General features: G+C 37.9%; 1 protein-coding gene across 2 annotated transcripts in view; it reads left to right on the forward strand.

Annotated features, from left to right (window-relative positions):
• agla (amylo-alpha-1, 6-glucosidase, 4-alpha-glucanotransferase a) overlaps positions 1-23,580 on the forward strand; it is a 48,843-nt gene that overhangs the window by 22,629 nt on the left and 2,634 nt on the right. Inside the window, exons 6-31 of one of the 2 annotated variants that reach the window (XM_040142973.1) lie at positions 3,253-3,434; positions 4,228-4,339; positions 4,897-5,023; positions 5,713-5,815; positions 6,209-6,306; positions 7,694-7,833; positions 8,156-8,343; positions 9,697-9,820; positions 12,985-13,148; positions 13,497-13,598; positions 15,347-15,502; positions 15,750-15,900; positions 16,489-16,613; positions 16,722-16,834; positions 16,996-17,130; positions 17,823-17,953; positions 18,398-18,534; positions 18,802-18,935; positions 19,046-19,221; positions 19,434-19,536; positions 19,790-19,913; positions 20,789-20,890; positions 21,413-21,524; positions 21,871-22,006; positions 22,993-23,105; positions 23,227-23,438. In XM_040142973.1, the coding sequence (XP_039998907.1) occupies positions 3,253-3,434; positions 4,228-4,339; positions 4,897-5,023; positions 5,713-5,815; positions 6,209-6,306; positions 7,694-7,833; positions 8,156-8,343; positions 9,697-9,820; positions 12,985-13,148; positions 13,497-13,598; positions 15,347-15,502; positions 15,750-15,900; positions 16,489-16,613; positions 16,722-16,834; positions 16,996-17,130; positions 17,823-17,953; positions 18,398-18,534; positions 18,802-18,935; positions 19,046-19,221; positions 19,434-19,536; positions 19,790-19,913; positions 20,789-20,890; positions 21,413-21,524; positions 21,871-22,006; positions 22,993-23,105; positions 23,227-23,438 (3,500 nt within the window). Of the gene's footprint in view, positions 1-3,252; positions 3,435-4,227; positions 4,340-4,896; positions 5,024-5,712; positions 5,816-6,208; positions 6,307-7,693; positions 7,834-8,155; positions 8,344-9,696; positions 9,821-10,160; positions 10,285-12,984; positions 13,149-13,496; positions 13,599-15,346; positions 15,503-15,749; positions 15,901-16,488; positions 16,614-16,721; positions 16,835-16,995; positions 17,131-17,822; positions 17,954-18,397; positions 18,535-18,801; positions 18,936-19,045; positions 19,222-19,433; positions 19,537-19,789; positions 19,914-20,788; positions 20,891-21,412; positions 21,525-21,870; positions 22,007-22,992; positions 23,106-23,226; positions 23,439-23,580 lie in introns of both variants that reach the window. The other variant, XM_040142974.1, reaches the window with a different exon arrangement.

The raw sequence follows: 23,580 nt of genomic DNA on the forward strand, positions 1-23,580 counted from the left end.
TTGATAGTAAGTCTTCTGAGATCTCTTTTTTTGAAAGGCACGGTTCACATTAGCAGGAGCAAACTCAAAATGTTTGAGTGTTTTTTATAAATCAAATTAACTATAACCAACACCTCCAATCTTGTTTCATTGATTGGACTCCAGATTTACTAACTCCTGACTCCAGTTACCTTGTGTGGTTGTAATTAAACTAGGGGTTCAAATACTTTTTCCAACCTACACTGTGAATATGTTAATAATGTATTCAATATGAACAAGAACAATACAGTGATTTCTGTGTTATTGTTGAAAGTAGATTGTGCTTGTTCATAATTTTACTTAGAAGAATATCTGACCATATTTTAAGAATTAAGATTAAAAATGTATATATAAATGCAGATAATCCCAAAGAGGTCTCATTTTACATAATTTTATTGATCCTGCTGTTGCAGTCTCTAACAAAAACATCACAAGAAAATGCTAATTATAACCAATTTTGACAGGTCTCCACTATATTTAAATGGGATACTCTTTTCCAGCATGTATCTCACTTGTTTCTATTTATTACAGACCATTGTAAACTGGCAGAGATATCCACAAAACCAACAGAGGTCTGTAAAATCCATACATTAACTGAAAATAGTTTCAGATATTCCCAGTGCAGTTTTAGTTGCTGCTGTAGGAAAGGTTTCTTGAAAGATAAGCCAGTGTCTTTGTACAAAGTCGTTTATATTTCCTCATTTATTCTTTTAATTATTTCATTATACAGTTGAAAGCTAGACAGGAAACATGGAGAGAGGGTGGACAAAGGTCCAGGGCCAGATTTGCATCAACAACATTGTAGTTCTGTGGTATGCACCTTAGACCACGAGGCCACCAGGACACCCAGCTAGTATCAAGTCTAACTTGCCTGGTCGGGGAAAATTGTTGAAATGTTTGGTGCACCCACTTTGAGATTTAATTACTTCTTATGTATAATTTACTTAAAAGACACTCTGTATAAGACTGTGGTGGAATTCATGCAACTTTCAGAATATAGTATCTCACAGTCTCTATCTCTTTGTCTCTCTCCCTCACACACACTTTGTCAGGTAAAGACTAAGCACATTCAAGTGTAACTGAAAGATGACAGATGTAGTGACTTATTTTAGAGCGATAAAACAAATATTTTTGAAAATATAGACTCACAATGTTGTGTTTGTTAATCAGTAACGGGCTCAGAAAATCATTGATAAACTCAAATTGGGTCCAGTATGTTGTTAAATGAAGGTGAATGAAATGGGTTGTAGCTTATGAATAAAAACTAAACACACTAACATGAATGTTAAATGAAAGGACACTCAAGCTTTGTACTGTATGTGCTCTCCTATATTAGGACCCTGTACTTCTTGTGTACCCATCTACCCTTATCACCTCATCCTCTCTCCCTCTCTCAGAAAAGGTCAAGAGGTAAAATGAGCCTGTTTAAAAGGTTAAAGACAGACTAAGCGGTTGATTTACAGTTTGACTAAGTATCAAACTATCTGTAGATCTCTAAAAAGTCCTAAAAAAAATTACTGCACATTCATGCATACAACAGCGGAAGACCACGTCGGGTTCCATTCCTGTCAGCCAAGAACAGAAATCTGAGGCATCAGTTGAAGACTGGGAAAAAAATAGCCTGGTCTGATGAATCTGGATTTCTGCTGAGGCACGCAGATGGCAGGGTCAGAATTTGGCACGAACAGCATGAATTCATGGAGTGAACCTGACTTGTGTCAACAGTCTAGGCTGGTAGTGGTGTAATAGTGTAGGAAATGTTTTCTTGGCACACTCTAGGACTGCTGCTCACAATCATGATTTGAATGCCACAGCCTATTTGAGTATTGTTGCTGAACATGTGCATCTATCCCTTTATGGGTATAATTTACCGATCATCTAATGGCTACTTCCTGCATGATAATGCACAAAGCAAAAGTCATCTCAAACTGGTTTCATGAACATGACAATGCGTTCAGTGTACTTCAATGGCCTCCTCAGTCACCAGATCTGAATCCAATAGAACACCTATGGGAGATTTTGGACTGACATGTTAGACCATCATCAAAACAACAAATGAGGGAATATCTTTTGGAAGAATGGTGTTCCATTCCTCCAGTAGAGTTCCAGAGACTTGTAGGATCAATGCCAATGTGCATTGAAGCTGTGTTGGCAGTATGTGGTGGCCAACAATTTACTAAGAAACCTTATGTTTATGTTTACTTTATGTTAATGTTTGTTTATGTTAATTTGTTACCGTCTGTAGTTTTCCACTAATATTTTAAATTAGAACAAAGTAAATTAAATATATATTCTACTGTTTGCTGTTCATGACAGACAGTCAAAGTAGTGAAAAGTCCCTTGAGATAATCATGAGCAGGCAGGGTCAGCAGTCCACTGACCTTTTCCTTTAGACAGTTCATTAACCTTATTCTATACAGACAGTATGTTTATGTTGGTTTATCAAACAGGGACAGGTTCCAGTCAGACTGAACTTTTTTTGATCCCTAATGGAAATGTGGTCTTTGGAATATATATATGTATCAAATAATACATCAAATATACATGATAAATAAGTAAAAAAGTGCAAAAGTAAATTAGTTTTATGTGATATGGCACCCTTTCTAAACTATTTAAACAAGGCAGGGTTATGATCTATTGCTGAAAATATTGTATTGTATAGCATAGTATTTTTTTCTGTCTGATGCATGCTTCTATACCCATTTATATATAAATATATATGCATTTATTCTCATACAATAACTACACAATGTACCAAAATCCCAATAAGCAAAGTTTGGAGAAAAAAAAGATAAAAATTAGACCACGCAGCATGTGGCTCACAACAAAACTTAAAGATGAAAGTCTGTTTTCATTCAGTGCTTTAAAACTTCACAGACAGCATTTTTTTTTTTTCAAATGTGCCAATCTAGCAAATATCAAATTGTGTAACCTCTGTGATGTATGTTTGGTGAAGATGCAATATGAAAGTTCAAATCTAATTCAAATTTTGCCGCATTTTTTTCCCAGTGGATTAATGCAAGGTAGTTGAATCGAGGGGATCATATGCAACTTTTCCCAGGTGTAAAAAAAAGTTCACTATATGATTTATTTATGGCTCATTTTCAACATAATTGCCAACATTTTTAAAATCTGTGTTCCAGAATTCATCCTACCTAAAACAGTTTAATCACTTGTTGTTAAAAGAGCTGAAAGGTGGTGATTTTAATTCTTTGCTTCCCTCTTTCTTTACAGCTGCTAACAGTGTGTGGATAAGAGAACATCCAGAATGTGGTTACAACTTGGTGAACTCTCCCCACCTCCGTCCAGCCTGGGTCTTAGACAGAGCTATTTGGCATTTAACCACCAGAGTAGCAGAGGGACGCTACAAGGCTAAAGGACTTCCAGCTGATATTACCAATAAAAGCCATCTGGATGTGAGCACACACAGTTCAGCCACTTACGCACTGCACAATTGTAGAGATTATGAAAACAGTGGACATGACACACTACGTTTATGGCATTTCTTGACTGTGCTGTTGAGGATACACATGTGACAACCAGTGGGATTTGTGTGATTTGACAGTATTATTTAGTGTTAAAATTATGCCTTGCCATTGGGATGTAACAAGGACCTTCACACTACATTTTGAAACATTTGACAAAATGTAAAATTGACGTAAAACAAATTCCATCACTTAGGTCTTTGCTGCTTTTGAAAACTAACAAAAGAACCATTTTATTTTTTTCAGCCTGTGACTTGGAATGTTTTTTCCTAAATTAGTAAATGCAGAGAGTGACATGAATGACAGACACAAGTAAAGCCCTAGTTGGTATGATGTCCACACCACATCCTCAAAGAAATGTCAAATAACACAGAGAAACCATGTCAGTTAAATTGAACTCTTTTGTTACTGACTATATTAGAAGCACTGTGTACTTTCAGTAGGTTTCCAGACTAATTCATAGGTACATTAATCATTATTGAGTTAATGACTGTTTACTTACTGTACACCTCAATACTGGAACACCCGATGAAACGGCGTTCTGCTGTTGTACTGCTAATGTACTGCTAATGTAAAATGTCTTTTTTTTTTTTTTCAGCCGCATTTTGAAGGCCACAACAGCTATAGTATGAAAGGCTTATTTAGTAATAGTGATAATATAAATGATAATATATGTTTTTGCTTCTCTCTCTCTCTTTGTATGTTGATTTTTTTGGTGTATCAGGCCATCTGTAGTGTGCTGTGGCAGGATGTGTATCCTCAGATCAAACTGTGGGAATTCTACCAGGTCAAAGTGAACAGTGCTGTGGAACAGTTCAGAATCCTACTACAAAATGGTATGTAGAGCAGTAAAGATCAGTATAGTATGAATAAGTATTTCTGCAAAACAATGCCCACTTTATAATGTTTGCAAAAAAAGGCTTTAACAAGTCAGCAGAGCAACAGCAACATCAGTGGCTACACAGGATGTGTTCAGGCACAGGACTGCTGTGTAGGTCTGTGTCCGAATCACAGAGATTACATGTATAAAATGGAAAAAATCAGCCTGAAGCGTAAAAATACGCTCCTCTGTAAACACCTGTATTGATTCAAATAGAAGTGTGTTGTCTCTTTTCTGTCAGAGACAAATGAGACAGACGGCAAAAAAAGGAGCTGAAACAACTTGTGTAGACAAGTCTTTGCTTAGGAACTTTTTGTTTTTATAAAATGCCGCAGCTCCGTACGGTATTCTAGAACTCTACAATATATTTTAATTCAGATTCTGCAATATGCAGTGACAGATCAATGTGACTGTACTTATCAGTTAGAGAGCTGCTAGTGTGCTAATATAGAGACATTTACTTTAAATGGTATTTAACAGACTTAAAATATCCTTTGCATGTATTTGTTTTAGGCACCAAGCCAGACCATAGTAAGACTGGAGGGAAGAAGGGCCTTAAGATTATCCAGGACCCACAGTACCGTCGTTATGGCAGCACAGTGGACATGGACTCTGCTCTGGAGACATTCGTACCTCACAGGTCTGACTCACAACCACAATCTGTTACTGTTATTGTTAAAACTTTCTGGGTGAATGTGGCAGTCGTGTAAAGTGCTTTGAGTGGTCAATAAGAATAGGAAAGCGCTATATAAGTGCAGTTGATTTACCATTTTTCTTAACTGCTGAAAGGTTATTTTGGTAAGACGAGAACACTATAACAATAACATTATTTGAAAAGTTATTATTATAATAACTATAAAACTATAAAAGTTAAATTATTATTTGAAAAGTTATTAACTCCATTCTCTTATTCTTCTTAAGTGTGACACTATTGCCATGCATTGCAAAGAAAGAAACATAGAAGTTCAACAGAATCAGCACAGTACACAGTTTATCACATCATTCTGTTTCAGATACTGAAAATGACAACTTTAAAGTAGAGTGCAGGGTTTTATGTTGGTGGTTGATATTCTAGTTTTAGCCAGAAATTATAAACTAGAAAACATGTATGCAGTACTTAAATACTGTGTACCAGTGCAATTTCTTACCAGTGAGACAAGTGTGAACAGGTTAAACAGCACAAACACTTCCAATTAGTAATCCTGACCTGCCATATTATATTATACTATTTCTGTATAAAGTTATGTCCAGTGTATACATATATGTATCAAGAACTTTGCAGAATGTAGAGTATTGGTATTTTTTGTTTCATGTTACCTCTCTCTATAGCTCCTCACAACAGCACATTGAGGAGTGCTGTGGTTGGCTGCGACAGAAACTGAACGAGCTGAATGAAGAACAGTACCACATCATTCAACACCATCAGGAGCAGGTAAGGTTATGTGTAATGTAGCACCAGGAAGGGCTATTGCTAGTGGCGCCTACATAAATAATTAGAATATAGCACAACAGCATAATATGACCGAGCACTAAAGGAAGGTCAGAAATATCTGAGCAGCCATGTGTGAGTGCACACGGGAGCCAGCTGGAGCCAAACCTGACACCTGTTGGTATGGCTCACAGTGTAGTCAGGGAGGAAAATCTGAAATGTCAAAATGCCTCATGTCATCTGGGTTCATTATTTATTTCCTCTATACTAACCAGCAAAATAGTGCATTGTAAACATTAGAACATACTGTATGGTGCATTGTATTAGTGTATAGAGAGGAACTTATACATTTAGGATCACCATTTTTCATCAGTTTGTTCTTCCCTTTCCCTCCAGGCTACCAACTGCATTGTTGGAAACGTAGTGTATGAGCGTCTGGCTGACCACGGCCCTAAACTGGGTCCTGTTAGCAGGAAGAACCCTCTGGTTACCAGGTAATGGATTGAAAAAAGTGGATTTGGAGAGAGGAAAAAGAATTGGTTAGATAGATGCAAGAAGGAGAGAGGTGGAGGGCTAGAAAGATTGAGAATAAAGATTTCTCATACTATTTAGTTAAGATTTATTATAAATATAAGTTGCCTCTTGGGAAAAGCATTCACATTAGCCTTGTAGTGTCAACTACTATGGGTGCGTGCAAAGTTGAAATTTTGGATTGATGGTGGTGGTTGAAAGAATCTCATACAGTGTCCAAAATGGAGAGGGTTCATCCTCTCGGGGACATGAATGTTCTTAGTCAATTTCATTGCAGTCTGCCCTAGATTTCTATATTTATTTTGTTCATATGGAAATTTCAGCCAAGTGGAGGCATTAGTAGGGGTTAGAGGTCACTAAAAACAGTTGGATTCATGGACTGTAGACTTTAATTCATGGATATTTAGCCTTAGTTATTAACATACAATAACTTGTTTTTTTTACCACACTGTTCATCAGAAAGAAGGACGGAATCATTTTTTTGGTCCACAATTTTCCATTCCCAGTTTAATGGCAGTCTGGGTCGTTCTGTCCAATTTTTGGCCTGACAGACCTATTAAGTAACATCCTCATTCTTGTTCCACACTACTTCGAAGACAAACATTAGAAATTGTGGCAGCAGGATGTCCTTACATTTTTTCACTTCCTCTAAAATTGTATTAGCGTATTACTGTTACTGTAGCCATTTTCTGAGCAGTACCTACAGTACATCATTCTTAATCAACTTCAACAGGTGCTGCATTTTGTAACTTTGAGTAGTTATTTTTACTATATTTCATATGCATATTTTTTATACATTCATATTATCATGTTAAACTGTACGGTACACATTTAAAAATAAGATTCTGCATGGGAGTGATTAATATATAGATAGGTTAACACAGGATCCTGGATAGATTCTAATTTATTGATCAAACCCCTCGCAGAGAACATCAGGGATGAATGTTGGGTGACGTGATGTAATGTTAGTGTTAATCAGGGCCGGCTCTAGCCATTTTGGTGCCCTGGGCGAGATTAGGATTTGGTGTATTTGTGTGTAGCATTTCCCATCAGCCAGCCAGTGTTATGTCCCGCCTATGTCGCCACGAGCCAGCCCTGGGTTAATCCATATAGAGCAAATAGGTTTTTAGAAGTCTCAGCTTCAGTCCCATTAAAAGCAGCATGCTAGTTAAGACAGCCTTTTTGTCTGTTATGAAATTTAAGAGATGATTTGGGTGATGCAGACACACAATAATCTTGAGTATAAATGGTAAAACTGAAGCATATAACAGGGTTAGGTTCATGATAATTCCAAGTGTGAATGGATGCCTAGTGTTGGTAGATTTCAATGTTTTCATCTGTCTCTCTCAGGTATTTCACCTTCCCATATCAAGACATGACTCTGGAGCAGGAGATGCAGCTACTGGACCAGCCAAACAAAACCTGTCACTTCCTGGCTCACAATGGTTGGGTCATGGACGACGATCCACTGCGCAACTTTGCTGAGCCAGGTAACAAGAAAACAACTTTGAAAAACAGCCAGGTGCCAAAACAACATAGAGAGAGGAATAAATATATAGAGACATGAAAACAATTATAATTTAGGTCGGGAGCCTCATTTTCTCCCTGAAATAACACTTAATCCTGTAAAATCAAACAAGTTTCACATAATTTTATGAGCATGATAATATACAGTTGAATTTGTGTAACCTATCAGTAAGGACCTCAGAATCTCATGTGGTATAAACTAATTTTAGGTTATATGTTGAACTATCTGCACTTGAAAGTATAAATTATCGTATCAGTACTGATGTATATTTTTGCTCTCTGTAGGCTCTAATGTATACCTGCGTCGGGAGCTGATCTGCTGGGGTGACAGTGTCAAACTGCGCTATGGCAGTGGCCCTGAGGACTGTCCATACCTGTGGGCTCACATGCAAAAATACACTGAAATCACAGCCAAAAATTTCCATGGAATCAGACTGGATAACTGCCACTCTACACCATTATGTGTAGCTGAGGTATTGTCATATATTATCATATTATCATACAGTTATCATACAGTTAAGTAGAAAAATAAAATCCCTGTAAATTGTTATGCAATCCACTACAGCACTCTTGTAATAAATACAACCTTTGTTAAACTTAAAATTATTAATAGTTATTGACACTGTCAGAATGTTTATTTAACTCAGTGGTCGTTTTGGACACTGGACAACCTTATATTTGACTGATTATGATTGAGTTTTTACAGTATCCTGTGTATTTAGTGCGCATGTAGCCACCATATCTAGCACATATCCGAATTCTGGATATGATAGCTTGAGTACTCCAGTAGAAACCAGCATACTATGGAATGTAAACAAGTTGAGTCAACACACACACACAAATACAGTTTCTACAAAAATTGAACATTTAGGGTCGTGTTATTGTAGGCCTGTTGTACTGCATTGCATTACATCATACGGGTATAGAACAAATCATAAAGATTGGGCTTTCTAAACATATAAAGAACCAACTCCTTGTTAAATGTACTGATTTCTCAGTGCAAATGTGTTACGTTGTGATGCAACATCAGTAGATTTACTACACCTTATGGTGTAAGATTACCACAAAAACCAATAGAGAATCTTTGCTCAGGTGGCCCACTGTATCCCTAACAAATTTAGTTTTTACGTATGACTTAGAAAAATTCCACATTTATCAAACTTACCTTGAATGAAAGTATATTTATACAACTTTCCAACAGTTATCAGGGCAAATATTTAGCTGTTTATATAACTGCATTGAAAATGTCCTACAAAACCCATACTAGTGCCACAGTTACAGTATGGGAGGTTATAGCTCCTTCAGTCAACACAGCTATGCGGCGTTAAAGTATCTAGCCTGAGGAGGAGCTAACTGGCATTTGCATAGCGTAAAAACAAAACAAAACTGATGTTCACTATGGCCACATTCTTATGACATACATAATAGAAACTGTATACCTATGCTGCAAACTTACCCAACTACACTGACAGACAAACATGTTCATGCCAAGGGTGAATTTAAACAGAGAGAGTACACTGGCTGGTATAGTGTCCATATCCTGCTTGTTGTTGTTGTTCTGTTTTTTACATCATAATAGTTGCATATTGTAGCTTGAAATAGGATAGAAATAGTTTGAGAAGGAATATTAAAAATTTAAATAACATGTAAATAGTGGGAAGATAAAATCTGATTTCATTGCAGACTGGTTTTATGTCAATGAATGTCATGAAAGCCCAGTCTTCCTGGATGTATGAAGGTAGACGCATATTGTATGTCAGCAAACCTCTTAACAGCAGACTCTTCATCTCTCCCTGTCTTTGCTGCTGGTGTATTGTCTTCTCCAGGCGATGCTAGATGCAGCCAGAGCGGTCAGACCCAATCTGTATGTGATAGCTGAACTGTTTACAGGAAGTGAACTCATTGACAATGTGTTTGTTAACCGGCTGGGAATTAGTAGCCTTATACGAGGTACAAAACTCTTGCACGAACTAACTTTATGTTTTTGTCTCTTTCTTCTCTTTTCACTGCATTGTTCTACATTCTGCCTCTTCAAACCCAAACATCCCCACTCTATATATTTCTTTACTCTCACTCTGTTCTTGGACTGTGTGACTGCATGGTGTGTTTACTTTGAGGCCTGTCATCACTAACTGGCTGTATCCCCTTCACAATAAGTCTCCACCTCCTTCTTTTTCTCCCCTTGTCCAATCTTTTTTTGTACTTGCCTTCTACCCCACACCTCCCTCCCTCCCTCCCTCCTTCCCTACACTGACCTCTTGGTTTCGGTGTGTTGCCTTGCTGTGACCAGTTCATGCTGGACGTGGCCAGAACAATGTCTCCTAACTTTTATGTGGTGGCTGAACTTTTCACTGGCAGTGAGGAGCTGGATAATATCTTCGTTACCAAACTAGGGATCACATCACTGATACGAGGTACAGTATATATGTATTCAAAATGCAAACATATACAAGTAAATGTACAGTATAATCATTAACACTGACAAAGTAGACAGTTTTGGATACCAAAGTAGGTGTTTATGTGCCTGTGCATATTTTTAACTGTAACTACATACAAATGGGAGACAAATTAAAGTAAAAACCAACATGCAGTAATAAGGAACGGTCTTGATACACCACATGCCTCCAGAGCAACTTCTGCTCCTCATCATAGATTCTTCAAGTGTGTGGAACTCTAGAGGGATGAATCGCATTCTTCCAAAACACTCATGTTGGCTATGAAGGCTATAGCATATAATTCACATAATTTTCATATTCATAAAACTATTCAGTGAACTTTGTGACCTGTATGGAATTATCTGCATTTGTTTTGTTTGTTCACTCATTTATTAGGATTCAAAACCCAAAGGGGCAGAACCCTATTGTTATTGTGTCAGATTATTATTATCATTACTATTATTATTCTGCTGAAAAAGCCCAAATTGCTATGAGCTGGAAAACATGAAACTTACAATAACTGGAAATTATATGCAAGTGCTTCCGATGAAACATGAGCCCAGGTGGCACTGTAATTAAGGCCAAAAAATAACATTTTGGAAAGGCCACGCCCCTCACACTGTGAGTACAATTGATTTGAAACTTGACACACAAGTCCAGCCAAGTTTGCTCTAAAAAAAGCCTCTGGGACCATAAAAGTCTGTCGTAATGAATTTTCAGCCATTTTGAATTTTTGAAAAACACATGACATCTCCTCCTAACTGTTGGTCCGATTGCTACCAAAAAGCCAGCTCCCCACGCCGTAAGTCCTATTTACATCAAATGTGACTCACTTCTACAACATAATCTACAAAAAAAACTCCTGGACATAAAAGTCCATCATGAGGGATTTTCTGCCACTTTGAAAGCAAAATGGTCATAACTCATTTACGATTTGTCCAATCATCATAAACATGCGTACCTATCTTTAGGCTATGTTTCGGAATAGGTCTACCAAAGCACTTTGAGCATGACGCATAGGGGGCACAACAGATACCAAAAACGTGTACTTTAAAACCTGGACAGAATCTTACCAGATTTGGTGTACAAGATCTGGGGGCAAGTATTAAGTAAAATCCGAAGTGACATATTGAATGGTGGACATGGGCGTGCCCTATCATATATTTGTTCATAACTCAAGATGCATTTTAGCAATCCTGATTAAACTCACTGGAGACATCCTGCACTATCTCCTGAACGTACACACAGACCTTCTTTCAAATCCAATGAAGGGGAGACAAATGGTGGAACTTTGAGTTTGCAATTACTGAAATGTTGCAGGCTTTGTAATGATAAAACAAGTGTGTGATTGGTCTCACCCCTTCTTTAAGCAGAATTAAGGTAGGTGAAGTGACTTTGTTCGGCTTTGTGAATCCTAAAACCCGTTTGTTGCTGCTTGCGGCATTAATTTTGGCTAATTGAGCTGCTTCATTCTGTTGAGTGCAAAAGGGCTTGAACCCGGAATCACTGCTTACAGTTATATTTCAGGTTTTTTTTTTTTTTTTAATTTGTCACCTGTCTGTTTATTTCGACACAATTCCAAGAAGTACAAATACGGACCCAAACATGGGTATTAGTTCGTTGAACATAAGTGGCATCCATCATAACTCTCTAACGTTATAATATTATTTACAATTGCGAATAAAATGCCAGAAATCTGATTGAATATAACAGCCTAAAAAGTATTTAGACCAGAGACATTCTTGCGATGGAATCGCAACAGCTGCGATACCTGTCAACATACCTGTCACACATTCCGACCTACGAATGTTCAATAGTCATTAATTCATTATTACATGAGTACTCGGAACTCATGGGTCAGACCACACCCATCTTCGTACTTGGCCTTCATTTTGACCTCAACTATACAGCTCTAAAGTTTCATGACTGCATCTTGCACAGTTGTGATGCTATTGCAGTGACAAAATCTCTCCACAGACTAACATATAAACACCTGGCAAATTAAAGTGAATAGAGTGAAAATTTGTGGCAAAATAAAGATGTGGTCAGCCATGAAAAAGTGAGTTTTGGTGGCAAATATAAGATATGTGTCTTTTGCTGGGTTTCTTGAATGTATAACCCTGGTACCATCATTGGAAGTGGAGGATAATAATTTTAGGGCCAGGTATTGTTTGGAAGTGACAATACAATACTTGTATTTCTGCACTGATACAAAAACCTTTTTAGCTTCTTTTTTCAAAATGTAAACTTTTCAGAAATTAAATGTAATCTAAACACAAATGGCTGTTCAAGACCTTTGCCTTAATAAACTTGTCTAAAACTGGAAAAAAAAAATTTAAATCAGGAACTATATGATTAAGAGATAATCATATTACAAACTGCATTCGATTCCAGCTTTCAGTACTTGACAGTTTTTGATACACTGTAACACAGACACATATCAGTTTGTATTTAACTATTTAACAGTTTTGAGGTTGGAGGTTTAACAGGCAGCTTAAATATATTTACCAAAAATCAGGCTTGTGTTGTCCATCAGCCTTCAAATGCAAAACACTTTCATTGCCAGATTGGAATGTGGCCATAACTGCTTGAAAAGCTTGAATGGACGAACTCACCCACAGTGCTGCAGCAGTATGGATTGTGTTGTGATAAATGTCTCTTCCCCCCCCCCGTCCATAGAGGCCATGTCAGCTGGTGACAGCCATGAAGAGGGTCGACTAGTCTATCGTTATGGAGGTGAGCCAGTAGGAGCCTTTGTTCAGCCCAGTCTCCGCCCACTTATGCCCTCCATTGCCCATGCCATGTTCCTTGATGTAACCCATGACAACGAGTGTCCCATACAGGTGGGTCTCTGCCAGGGTCAGATTAGGATGGGGTTAAGTGACTGAAGATTCTGGTAATCAGTTTTAGTGTGCATTATCTTTATTTTTATGACCATTTGTAATCCAACAAATAAATTGGTTAATAAATTGTGCAAGTTATGTTTCTCCTAGTGTGAAATTTTGGTGGTTTTCCTTAGCTAAAATAAATTCTCATTATTCTGGAAGTGTATAAAATTCTTATTTAGTCTTCTTTCCGTTTCTCTATGGCTAAAACCTATAAAAAAGAAACTGTGACAAGGTCTCTGTGTTCAAATGTAATAGTTTATACTATCTAGATATATTTAACTGCTACGTGTTTCACTCTGATAGTTGCGTTCAGCGTTGGACTCTCTGCCCAGTTCGGCTATTGTCTCTATGGCCTGCTGTGCTACTGGCTCAACCAGAGGATATGATGAATTAATACCCCATCAGGTTAGTCACAAACACACACATAAGCTATTATTACCATCTGATATAATTTTGGCTCAACAGTATAGGTATATTTAGCCATAACTATGGTTTGTTTTAGGTGTTTTAAAAAGAATGTTTCCCATATTTGATCATTTATTGCAAATATAGAAATTTGGTTAATATTAGTTTGTTTTCTCTAAACTTGTGACTTCTGTAGTTCGAAAAGCTACATGAAGAGCTAGAGTATCACAATACAGAGTGAGCTGACTAATTCACAGCACTTGTACAGCAGGAGTCTGCTGCTAAACGGGAACCATTTATGCTACCAAAGAAGCTACATGGTTCACATTATACCTTTCACATTTAACTTTTAATGTCCATCTTTGCTTATTGTTTGCATAAAGGCTTGGATTTAGACACCATTGTTTCGGTATTATTTAGGTGTGCAAACAATGGAACATTTGTCTTATGCAGTGTCCTTTTTATCAGACTTGTTTGTTGTTTTCTAGAATTGCTGTCTGATTATGTGGTTTTCTTCTCATTGAAAATTTGAAAACAATTATTTTCTAGAACTGAAATTAATTTGAACCCAACTCAAAAAATACTAACATATGCGCGCCCATATGTCTGGAATGCCTCAAGGGAAAAGGCCCAACATCGCAGAAATTCTGTTGGTTTGCCCTTTTATTTGTTACCTGTCTGTTGGGCACAAAACCAATTAAAATCAATGCCAGCCTAAGCAAAAGAACAGGCAGGGCACCAAAGCACAAACTTAATTTTAACACCCAGAAAGGTGAGGAAGGGCAAGACCTTCAGTATGTTTGCAAGGATCACATAAATATGTGGAACAGGCAGTACTCCTGAGAAAAGCTGGAGTTCAATACATTTCAGACGGTTTCTGCATTGTAATAACATGAATAGCTTAAGCAGACTTTGGACTTTTTATGCCTCTGCACTGGCGACAGCCATGGGGGGAGGCGTTATGTTTTCGGTTTATCTATCCTTACGTCGGTGTGTCCCATTCTTGTGAACACGATATCTCAAGAACGCTTTGAGGGAATTTCTTCAGATTTGGCACAAACTTTCACTTGGACTCAAGGATGAACTGATTAGAATTTGGTGGACAAAGGTCAAAGTTCTGTGACCTCACAAAACACGTTTTTGGCCATAAAACAAGAATTCATACGCTAATTATGACAAAATGCACTTAATACCTTTTATTAGATTCCTCCAAAGTCTTCACTACATATAGTATATGAGTCTGGACAGACATGCATCTAAACTGCAACTTGACTGCTTGGCAGAGGCATACAACGTTGAGTTGGTAGTTCTAGTTTTCATTATTGATTAACTTGCAAATTTTTTTCTCAATCCATTAATCATTTTGTGTAAATGATATATGTTAAATTAAGTTCAACAGTTTGAGCAAACTCAGTCCAAACTGAGGAAGACTATGAGATTTGATTCAAAGCTCTAGAAAAAAAGCTTTAAATAGACCTTAAGTTTAGATAGTTGGGAATCACAAAACGTGGAGCTAAAATGACTTATACAACTATTCGATTATTATAATTGTTACTGATTTATTTTCTATTTGACTTACTGATAAATTCATTAATCATTGCAGCTCTAATCTACATACCTAGTACAAGATATAACACAAACCTGCTCAACTGCTTACTTAGCTACAGGAACTTAAAGAGTAGAATTAGTAGATTAACAGACAATCTTTCCAGCGCTTTGTGTGTGTATGTGTTTTTGTGTGTGTATAGATCTCTGTGGTGAAGGAAGAGCGTCTTTACCCCAAGTGGAACACCTCGGCACCCCCCTCCTCCACTGGTGAGGCTGGATTTCAGACTGGCATCATAGCTGGGAAGCTGGCACTCAATAAGCTGCACCAGGAGCTGGCTGTCCAGGGATTCATACAGGTACAGAACTACAGTGTACTGAATGTACACAAACAAACAAAACATCAGCTCAAACTAAATTGGGTAACATGTCATTCCACTTTCTGTTTAAGGTTTTTATTATAAGACAGAGAGTAACATTGTCATAAAGTTGATATCTCCATCTTTGGTTCTGCATGCTAATTGTTATGTTTCTGCACATTTCCTAGAGATTACTTATCAGTGAACATTTTGTCCAAGTTTAATCTCTAAACATCTTCCTCATCAGGTGTATGTAGACCAGGTTGATGCAGACATTGTTGCAGTTACTCGTCACTGTCCCAGCACCCACCAGTCTGTGGTGGCGGTGTGCAGGACAGCCTTCTGGAACCCCAAAACCCACCAGTACAACACCGACGTCCCACCCATGTTCATACCTGGTATGATGATAATTCAGTTCAATTCAGTTCAGTTTTATTTATATAGCGCCGAATCATATCAGAGGTTATCTCAGGGCACTTTTCATGTAGAGCACTTCTAGACCATACTCTTTATAGTTATATTTACAGAGACCCAACATTCCCCGAGGAGCAAGGAAAAACTCCCTTTTAATAGGTAGAAGCCTTGAACAGAAACCCAGCTCATGTTGTGTGGCCATCTGTCCCAACCGGCTGGGTTGAAGGGGGGGGGGGGGGGGATAGCACAGTAGATGTATAACACAAAGATGTGTAACAATAATGAGACTGGTAATAAAACTAATAATTATAATAATAGGATGAATAATAATACTAATAAAACTAAATACAATAATAGTAACATTATCACATTTATGTTAGACAACAAACATGTATTTCTAAGTATTTTAATAGCATTATCTTTGTAGTACTCATATGTTTCTGGCACTTTCTTAGACTGTCAATTATTCATTTTGCAAGACATAAGCAGGTTGGGTGATAACCAGGTTTCCCAACAAAGTTATCCCAATGCTGAAAATATTTCTGTCCCTCTCTCTGTCTTCCTCTTTGCAGGGAAAATTGAGGAAGTGGTGTTGGAGGCAAGGACAGTGGAAAGACATGCTGGGAGCTATAAGAAAGATGACAACTACATCAATGGCATGCCAGAATACACTGTGGAAATAAAAGAGCATATACCAGTAAATATCACTATCACCATTCATGTTTAGGATCCCTGTAATCCTGTGTATTATTAAAATGAATGAACATATCAATAAAATAATTATAATGTGTGTGTATATATATAGTTACAGGAGAGTACTGTGGTGAAGCAAGTTGGGGTGATATCTAAAGGTCGATCAGAGTTTGTGCAGGAAATCACCTTTCAGAAGTTGACACCTGGCAGCATTATCGCCTTCAGGTAAAACACACACACCCCTACACAAAACTGCAACATAAAAGTGAAGTCAGTATAATTTGTAGCATCTTTCCATCTATGGTTTATCAAAAGTAAATTTATTGGTATTGTACATTCTGATCAGTTGTTAGTCAGTTTTTTGTCCCTCTCTGTCCTCCTCATAGGGTTAGTTTGGACCCTAAGGCCCAGAAGTTGGTGGGGGTGCTGAGGTATTATCTCTCCCAGTTCAGCCCAAAGTACAGGAAAGGCAGCGTAGCAGATGAAAACCCACCAGAAGCAATGCAGAAGCCTTTGGCACAGTGAGTACACTTGTCTGAAATGAAAGTCTGAAAATGAAAGAAAATCTGGGGATGTGGAGTTCGAAAGAAGTGAGCTTACCAGACATCTGTAGCCCACTGCTCATCTCTGTTTGAGGTTAGTGGCTCATTAGTCTACATTAGCTGCTATTACTATGCCAAACCCAAATTTCTGACTAAACTCTTAGTTATTGTTAGGTTTGACAAGGAAGAAGAATGCATGGAATAAACAAGACAATAACTCTGGTTGTGCTGCATTGATTTTGACCATTTTTTAAAACTGTCCATCATGAATCTGATAATGTTATAGGAGTTCAATGCTAAATTATTGCCAAACTCTTTTAAGCTGTTTGTGATCTGCAAACCTAACAAGGAGAAGTTAGAAGAGTTTTTAAGAAATTTGTGTTAAATGTGTATTAAGTTATACACAAAACATCAAGTAGCTTTCCATTTGATTAAATGGTAATTTGGGGTAAATGTGTACGAAATTATACACAAAATATCGAGTAGCTTTCCATTTGATGGGATGGTGCCGCATAAAAAAAAAGCAATCTTATGTATGTACAGAAAATCTCAGAAGATACAGAATATACAGACAGCGTGGAATAAGGAAAATGCAGCACCAATGCAGAGTATTTCATCTGGTAAAGCTGCAAATGTGAACTTTTTATCTTAAAATTGTGTGTGTTTCACAGGCTGATGTCCAAGCTCACATTAGCAGACATGAATGTCCTGTTGTTTCGCTGTGACTCAGAAGAACAAGAAGATGGTGGAGGCTGTTACAATATCCCAGGATGGGAAAGCCTCAAATATGCTGGACTACAAGGTAGACATGGAATAATATATGAAGCTGCACTGATAGAAACCAGTTACAAGTAGAATCTACAGCAGCTAAGAGTACAGTGTACTGCAAAAGCTATTATATCACAAAAAAGGATGCTATAACCAGAAAAATAAAAAATCCAGTAGTACCTGGAATGATTTTACTCTTCTGCAAAAACACACACATACAGTACACACAGTTCACCTTAAAATAATGAGCAATACCTGTTGAGAAATCAAGCTTTCTAACATGTAGGCAGACTGTACTTGTGCAAACTTACTGCACTCAAAATAGAAACCCGCTCTGTGTGGAACATTAAACAAAATATTTGGTCAAGGCCAAGGTTGTTTTGTTTTTTTTTGTTTTGTTTTTTCACACTGATGATTAACCGTGGTATTTCTTACCGCTTGTGACAGGAGTTTAAATGTAGTTGTTGTCTCTCTGCAGGTCTAATTTCAGTGTTAGCTGATATCCGTCCCAACAATGACCTGGGCCATCCTGTGTGTGCTAACCTCAGACAAGGAGACTGGCTGATAGACTTTGTCTCTAACAGACTGATACACAGGGAGGGACCACTGGCACAGGTTAGGAATTTAGAGCCTTACACGGCCACTTTGCCCACATTACAAAAATATATTTTTATTTAGCTATGACATCTAGCCATATAGATTTAGGTTTTAACTTTTGAGATAACCATCTCTGAGATTTCTGTCTACAGCCCAATAGAATAGAGGCCAATGGAATTTTCTTTGTGGTGCTCAAAGCAAAGAAAACTTACATTTAAAAAAAAAAAAAACTCAACAGTGACGTGTCTTTCTGGAAACAATGTTCTGGTTATTATGGGTCTGCAGGTGGGTCAGTGGTTGGGAGCCATGTTTAACTACCTGAAACACATCCCACGCTACCTCATTCCTTGTTACTTTGACGCCATCCTGGTATCAACCTACACCACAGCCCTGGAAGCAACTTATAAACTCATGTCAAGGTGGGATAAATGATGTCTATTGTGTTATTGTGTTATTATCTGAAATTCAAATCTGAGACAGATTTTTTTTTTTTTTTAAGGACTGATTTGTTCTAGCTTTGTCCAAACAGTTTCATCCAGAATGGCTCCAGCTTTGTTCATCACCTGGCACTGGGTTCAGTTCAGATGTGTGGAATTGGACGTTTCCCTGCCCTCCCTCCCCTTTCCACGAAAATAGAGGACGTTCCCTATCGCATCAGTCCAGTCACAGCCCAGAAGGAGCAGTGCTGTGTCTCATTGGCTGCAGGTAGCCTAGCACCAGACACTTAATGATGTTTCTGTGGTTACAATTAAGAGTAAATGAAGTGAAAAAATCATTTAAGAAATTGAAATTAAAAACTGTTGTATCAAACTTGTATTGATTTGAAGAATTCATTGAGATAAAAGATGGGATTAAATATTTACAGTATAGAAAAATATAGTTGGTATAGATGCTGTTTTAACTGATTGTTTCTTCAGGTCTTCCTCATTTCTCCTCTGGGATTTTCCGTTGTTGGGGCAGAGACACTTTCATCGCTCTCAGAGGGCTGATGCTGCTCACTGGGAGGCACACTGAGGCTCGGTGTGTGTAATTATGTGTTTATTTATGAACTGAACTGTTTCTGATAACACACTGAGCATATTAGTGATTGTGGCTTTCATTAAAAAGTTATTTTGTCACATAATTGCCTAAAAATGTTTTTATTTTGCTTGTTCTAGAGGCATTTATTTTGAATCTCAGTACTGAATCTATTTTTTCAGATGGCTTATCAAAAACTGTCAAAAGCCTACAGTACTAAACTAAAATTAACCATTTTGTCTCATGGTCTCCATAGTAATATCATCCTGGCCTTTGCGGGGACGTTGCGTCATGGGCTGATCCCAAACCTGTTGGGTGAGGGTCGGTGTGCCAGATACAACTGTCGTGATGCTGTGTGGTGGTGGCTGCAGTGCATCCAGGTAGGCAGACACAAATACTGTAAAACAGAAAGGGATGTGAAAGTAAGAAACCTTAGTCCTTAGTGCCCCTTTTGTCAGAAAGTTTGAAATGATTACATTATGCACCTAAAACAAAGTACACCTCCCACTAATTCCTTCCTCAGAAACCCCACAAATATTACTCCTTCCTCCATCCAGTCCACACTCCTCACATGTCAGCAACCTTGGTATCTGAGGAATCATATTTAAGACTAGTTAGGCCACCAAAATCTGAGTGTGTACAAGCATAAATAAAAGGTAGAGCAAACAAGCACGAGGTACAAAAGCTCAGTTTTTAGTCAATGGTTTCCAAACAAATAGTGAGAACATATGTCCTAAATTTTCCTTTTAAGGGATTTCTATGGCTAAATATGGTCTCCAATAACATTTGTTTAACTTCATTTGTGTTTCGACTCATGTTTAAGTGGTAAAATTATAAAATTAAAAAATATGGACTCTAGCAGAGCCCTTGAGATTAATGTTCGGTGAATGCAAGGGCTTGTTCTATCAATATGAAGTTCTCAGGGTTGGTAGAGATTAAGGAAAATTGTAGCAGTATCATAAATTTGTAAAATTTAGTTTTGAACTGTTAACGGACTTTTGATGAGGGACATTTGTTCTGGAATTGATTTCCCATTCATCATATTAGCTGTTTTTCAGTATATTAATTAACAATATCAATTAATATATTAACTAAAGAGTTATTTGTAATAATGTGAAACGTTGTATTGAGAGGTTTATGAATATAATAATTATTGAAACTGATAAGGAGAGTTATGTCTTTCTACTTGATTTAATGTCATTTTATGATGCCGTGTATTATTGATATACTGCACTTGTTTTGGGCTTTCATTCAGGACTACGCTACCCATGTTCCCCAAGGACATGAAATCCTCCGCTGCCCAGTTACACGAATATACCCTACTGATGACTGTGAACCCTGCAAACCTGGAGAGGTGGTATGTACACACACACACACACACACACACACACACACACACACACACACACACACACACACACACAGACACAGATACAAATTTGGATAGTTACAAATTTTTTGATACTAATAATAGCAGTCACCAACATTTTCACCCACACATGCTCAAATATGTGTAATCAAATCCGTAATAAATTTTACGTGTGTGTGTGTGTGTGTGTGTGTCTGTCTGTGTGTGTCTGTGTCTGTCTTTCTATGGTTGTGTGGACACATTTTGGTTTGAAACCATTGTTGAGAGGACATTTTGGCATTGTGAGGACATTTTGGCTGGTCGTCACAACTTCAAAGGGCTGTTTCAGGGTTAAGACTTGGTTTTAAGGGTCCGGTTAGAATTAGGGTTAGGGTAAGGGTTGGGGTTAAGCATTTATTTGTGATGGTTAAGGTTAGAGTAAGGGGTTAGGGAATGCATTATGTAAATGAGTGTCCTCACTATTAATGTATATTTGTCTGTGTGTGTGTGTGTGTGTGTGTGAGTGTGTAGGAGCAGCCTCTATATGATGTAATCCAGGAGGCTCTGCAGCGGCACCTAGAGGGAATTTCCTATAGAGAAAGAAATGCTGGACCAAAGATAGACATGAATATGAGAGATGAAGGTAAGATAGGGTTTGTGCTGATGACAGACTACATGTAGAGTACTGTATAATAGAATAATGCAAGCAAATATCTCCCAGTAAAAGAAAATAATGGACAAGGTGGAGGTTTAGCCTTAACTCATAAGGTAGTGTTCCTGTCCTCTTTCAATAATCTCTTTTGGTTTGATTATTTTCTTATATAAAGTAAGTTTTACAGCATCAACAAACATCAGAAATCCTTTTCTGGTACTACATAGAGCCCTTTTGTAAATGGCAGTGGGGAGACTTACTATTTCACACCAACAGCTTTTCACACTATCCTTAAATACCAACTCTGGTAGTTCTTAGCTTTGACCCTCTTTTTCAGGGTTCAACGTGGTTGCTAAGGTGGATCCAGCCACAGGCTTTGTCAGTGGAGGGAACCGCTTTAACTGTGGCACATGGATGGACAAAATGGGAGAGAGTGAGAGAGCAAGGAACAAAGGCATGCCTGCTACTCCAAGGTAACACTCAAACCCATCATATACGTTACCTCTCACCCTTTTTTTTAAAAGCTGTCAGATACTCTTCACAAACAGTTCCATGTAGTTTTTTAGGAAAGCCGGATAGAAGCAATAATCTCTCATTTCATGTTGCATCAGATTTTTACTCTGAATTTAATTTAGTTCTGAAATGATTGATACATGTTATCATGGCATTTTTCACTTTTTTCTGACGTTTTATAGACTAAATTCAACTTTCTTAACTTGCCTACCTTTAATATTTCAAATAAATGAAAACATAATTAAATTAGAATGGCACTCAGTAGAGTGAGTACCTCCGCCAAGGCCAAACATTGATGTAAATGTCGAAAAAACTCGCAATGTTAAGGAAAGTGAAAGTGAAAGTGAAAAAACTTTTTTTTTTTTTTTTTTTTTTTTTAATTTCCTGGATCTGTCCCTTTAACCGGATCCAAACCAAAATTTCATGGGCTCTTCCCTGGCCCATGCCCACCCCTCCACCAATCAGTGCAAATGCGTTCAGTACTTTTTTGCGTAATCCAGCTGACAAATAAACCAACAAATACTCCAACAAACAAATCAACAGACACGGGTGAAAACATAACCTCCTTTGTGAAGGTAACTAGAATGGCACTCAGTAGAGCGCATACCTCCATCAAGGCCAAACAGTCCTACATGTCTGTCTAGCACAAATAATAGAAAAACTGAGATTGAAAATTTTTTTTAAAGATGCCCTATCTTGCAATGTTAAGGAAAGTGTGACAAAATTCCTGGATTTTCCCCTTCAACCGGATCCGCACCCAAATTTAATGGGTTCCTCCCTTGCCCATGCCCCATCCCTCCACCGAGTTTGGTGCAATTCAGTATTTTTTGCATAATCCTGCTGAAAAACAAACAAACAGACATGGGTGAAAACATAACCTCCTTGGTGGAGGTAATAATAGTTAGTTGCAACCTAATTTGTTTTCTCTATGACTTCCTCTGTCCAGGGATGGAGCAGCTGTGGAGATAGTTGGTCTCAGTAAGTCAGCTGTCCGCTGGGTTGTGGAGCTCCATGCCAAAAGACTGTTCCCTTATGATGGGGCTAAAGTACACAAAGACGGTATTACACACACACACACACACACACACACACACACACACACACACACACACAATAACAAAAATTGAGATTACCAATATTTTCATTCTGAATTATAGCAGCTGTTTCCACCATGTTCCAGGTAAAGAATTGTTTATCTCATACTCCCAGTGGAACCAGCAGCTCCAGCAGTCCTTTGAAGCAGGTTTCTGGGTGTCTGGGGATCGAAAGGACCCCAACGAGAAACACCCTGATCTGGTGCATAAAAAGGGCATCTATAAAGACAGCTATGGGGCCTCCAGCCCATGGTGTGACTATCAACTGAGACCCAACTTCACTATCGCCATGGTGGTGGTAGGCAAAAACCCACTCCAGATCACTTTGGTCTTCAAATGTGCTATATATAAGTTTTTGCTATCGCTACATGGTCAATGTGACCATTAACTGCTGTTTACTTACAAAGAAGATGCCCTCTGGACAGCACTACTACTTCATC

Source organism: Xiphias gladius, chromosome 14 (assembly GCF_016859285.1).
Source record: "Xiphias gladius isolate SHS-SW01 ecotype Sanya breed wild chromosome 14, ASM1685928v1, whole genome shotgun sequence".
Taxonomy (NCBI): Eukaryota; Metazoa; Chordata; class Actinopteri; order Istiophoriformes; family Xiphiidae; genus Xiphias; species Xiphias gladius.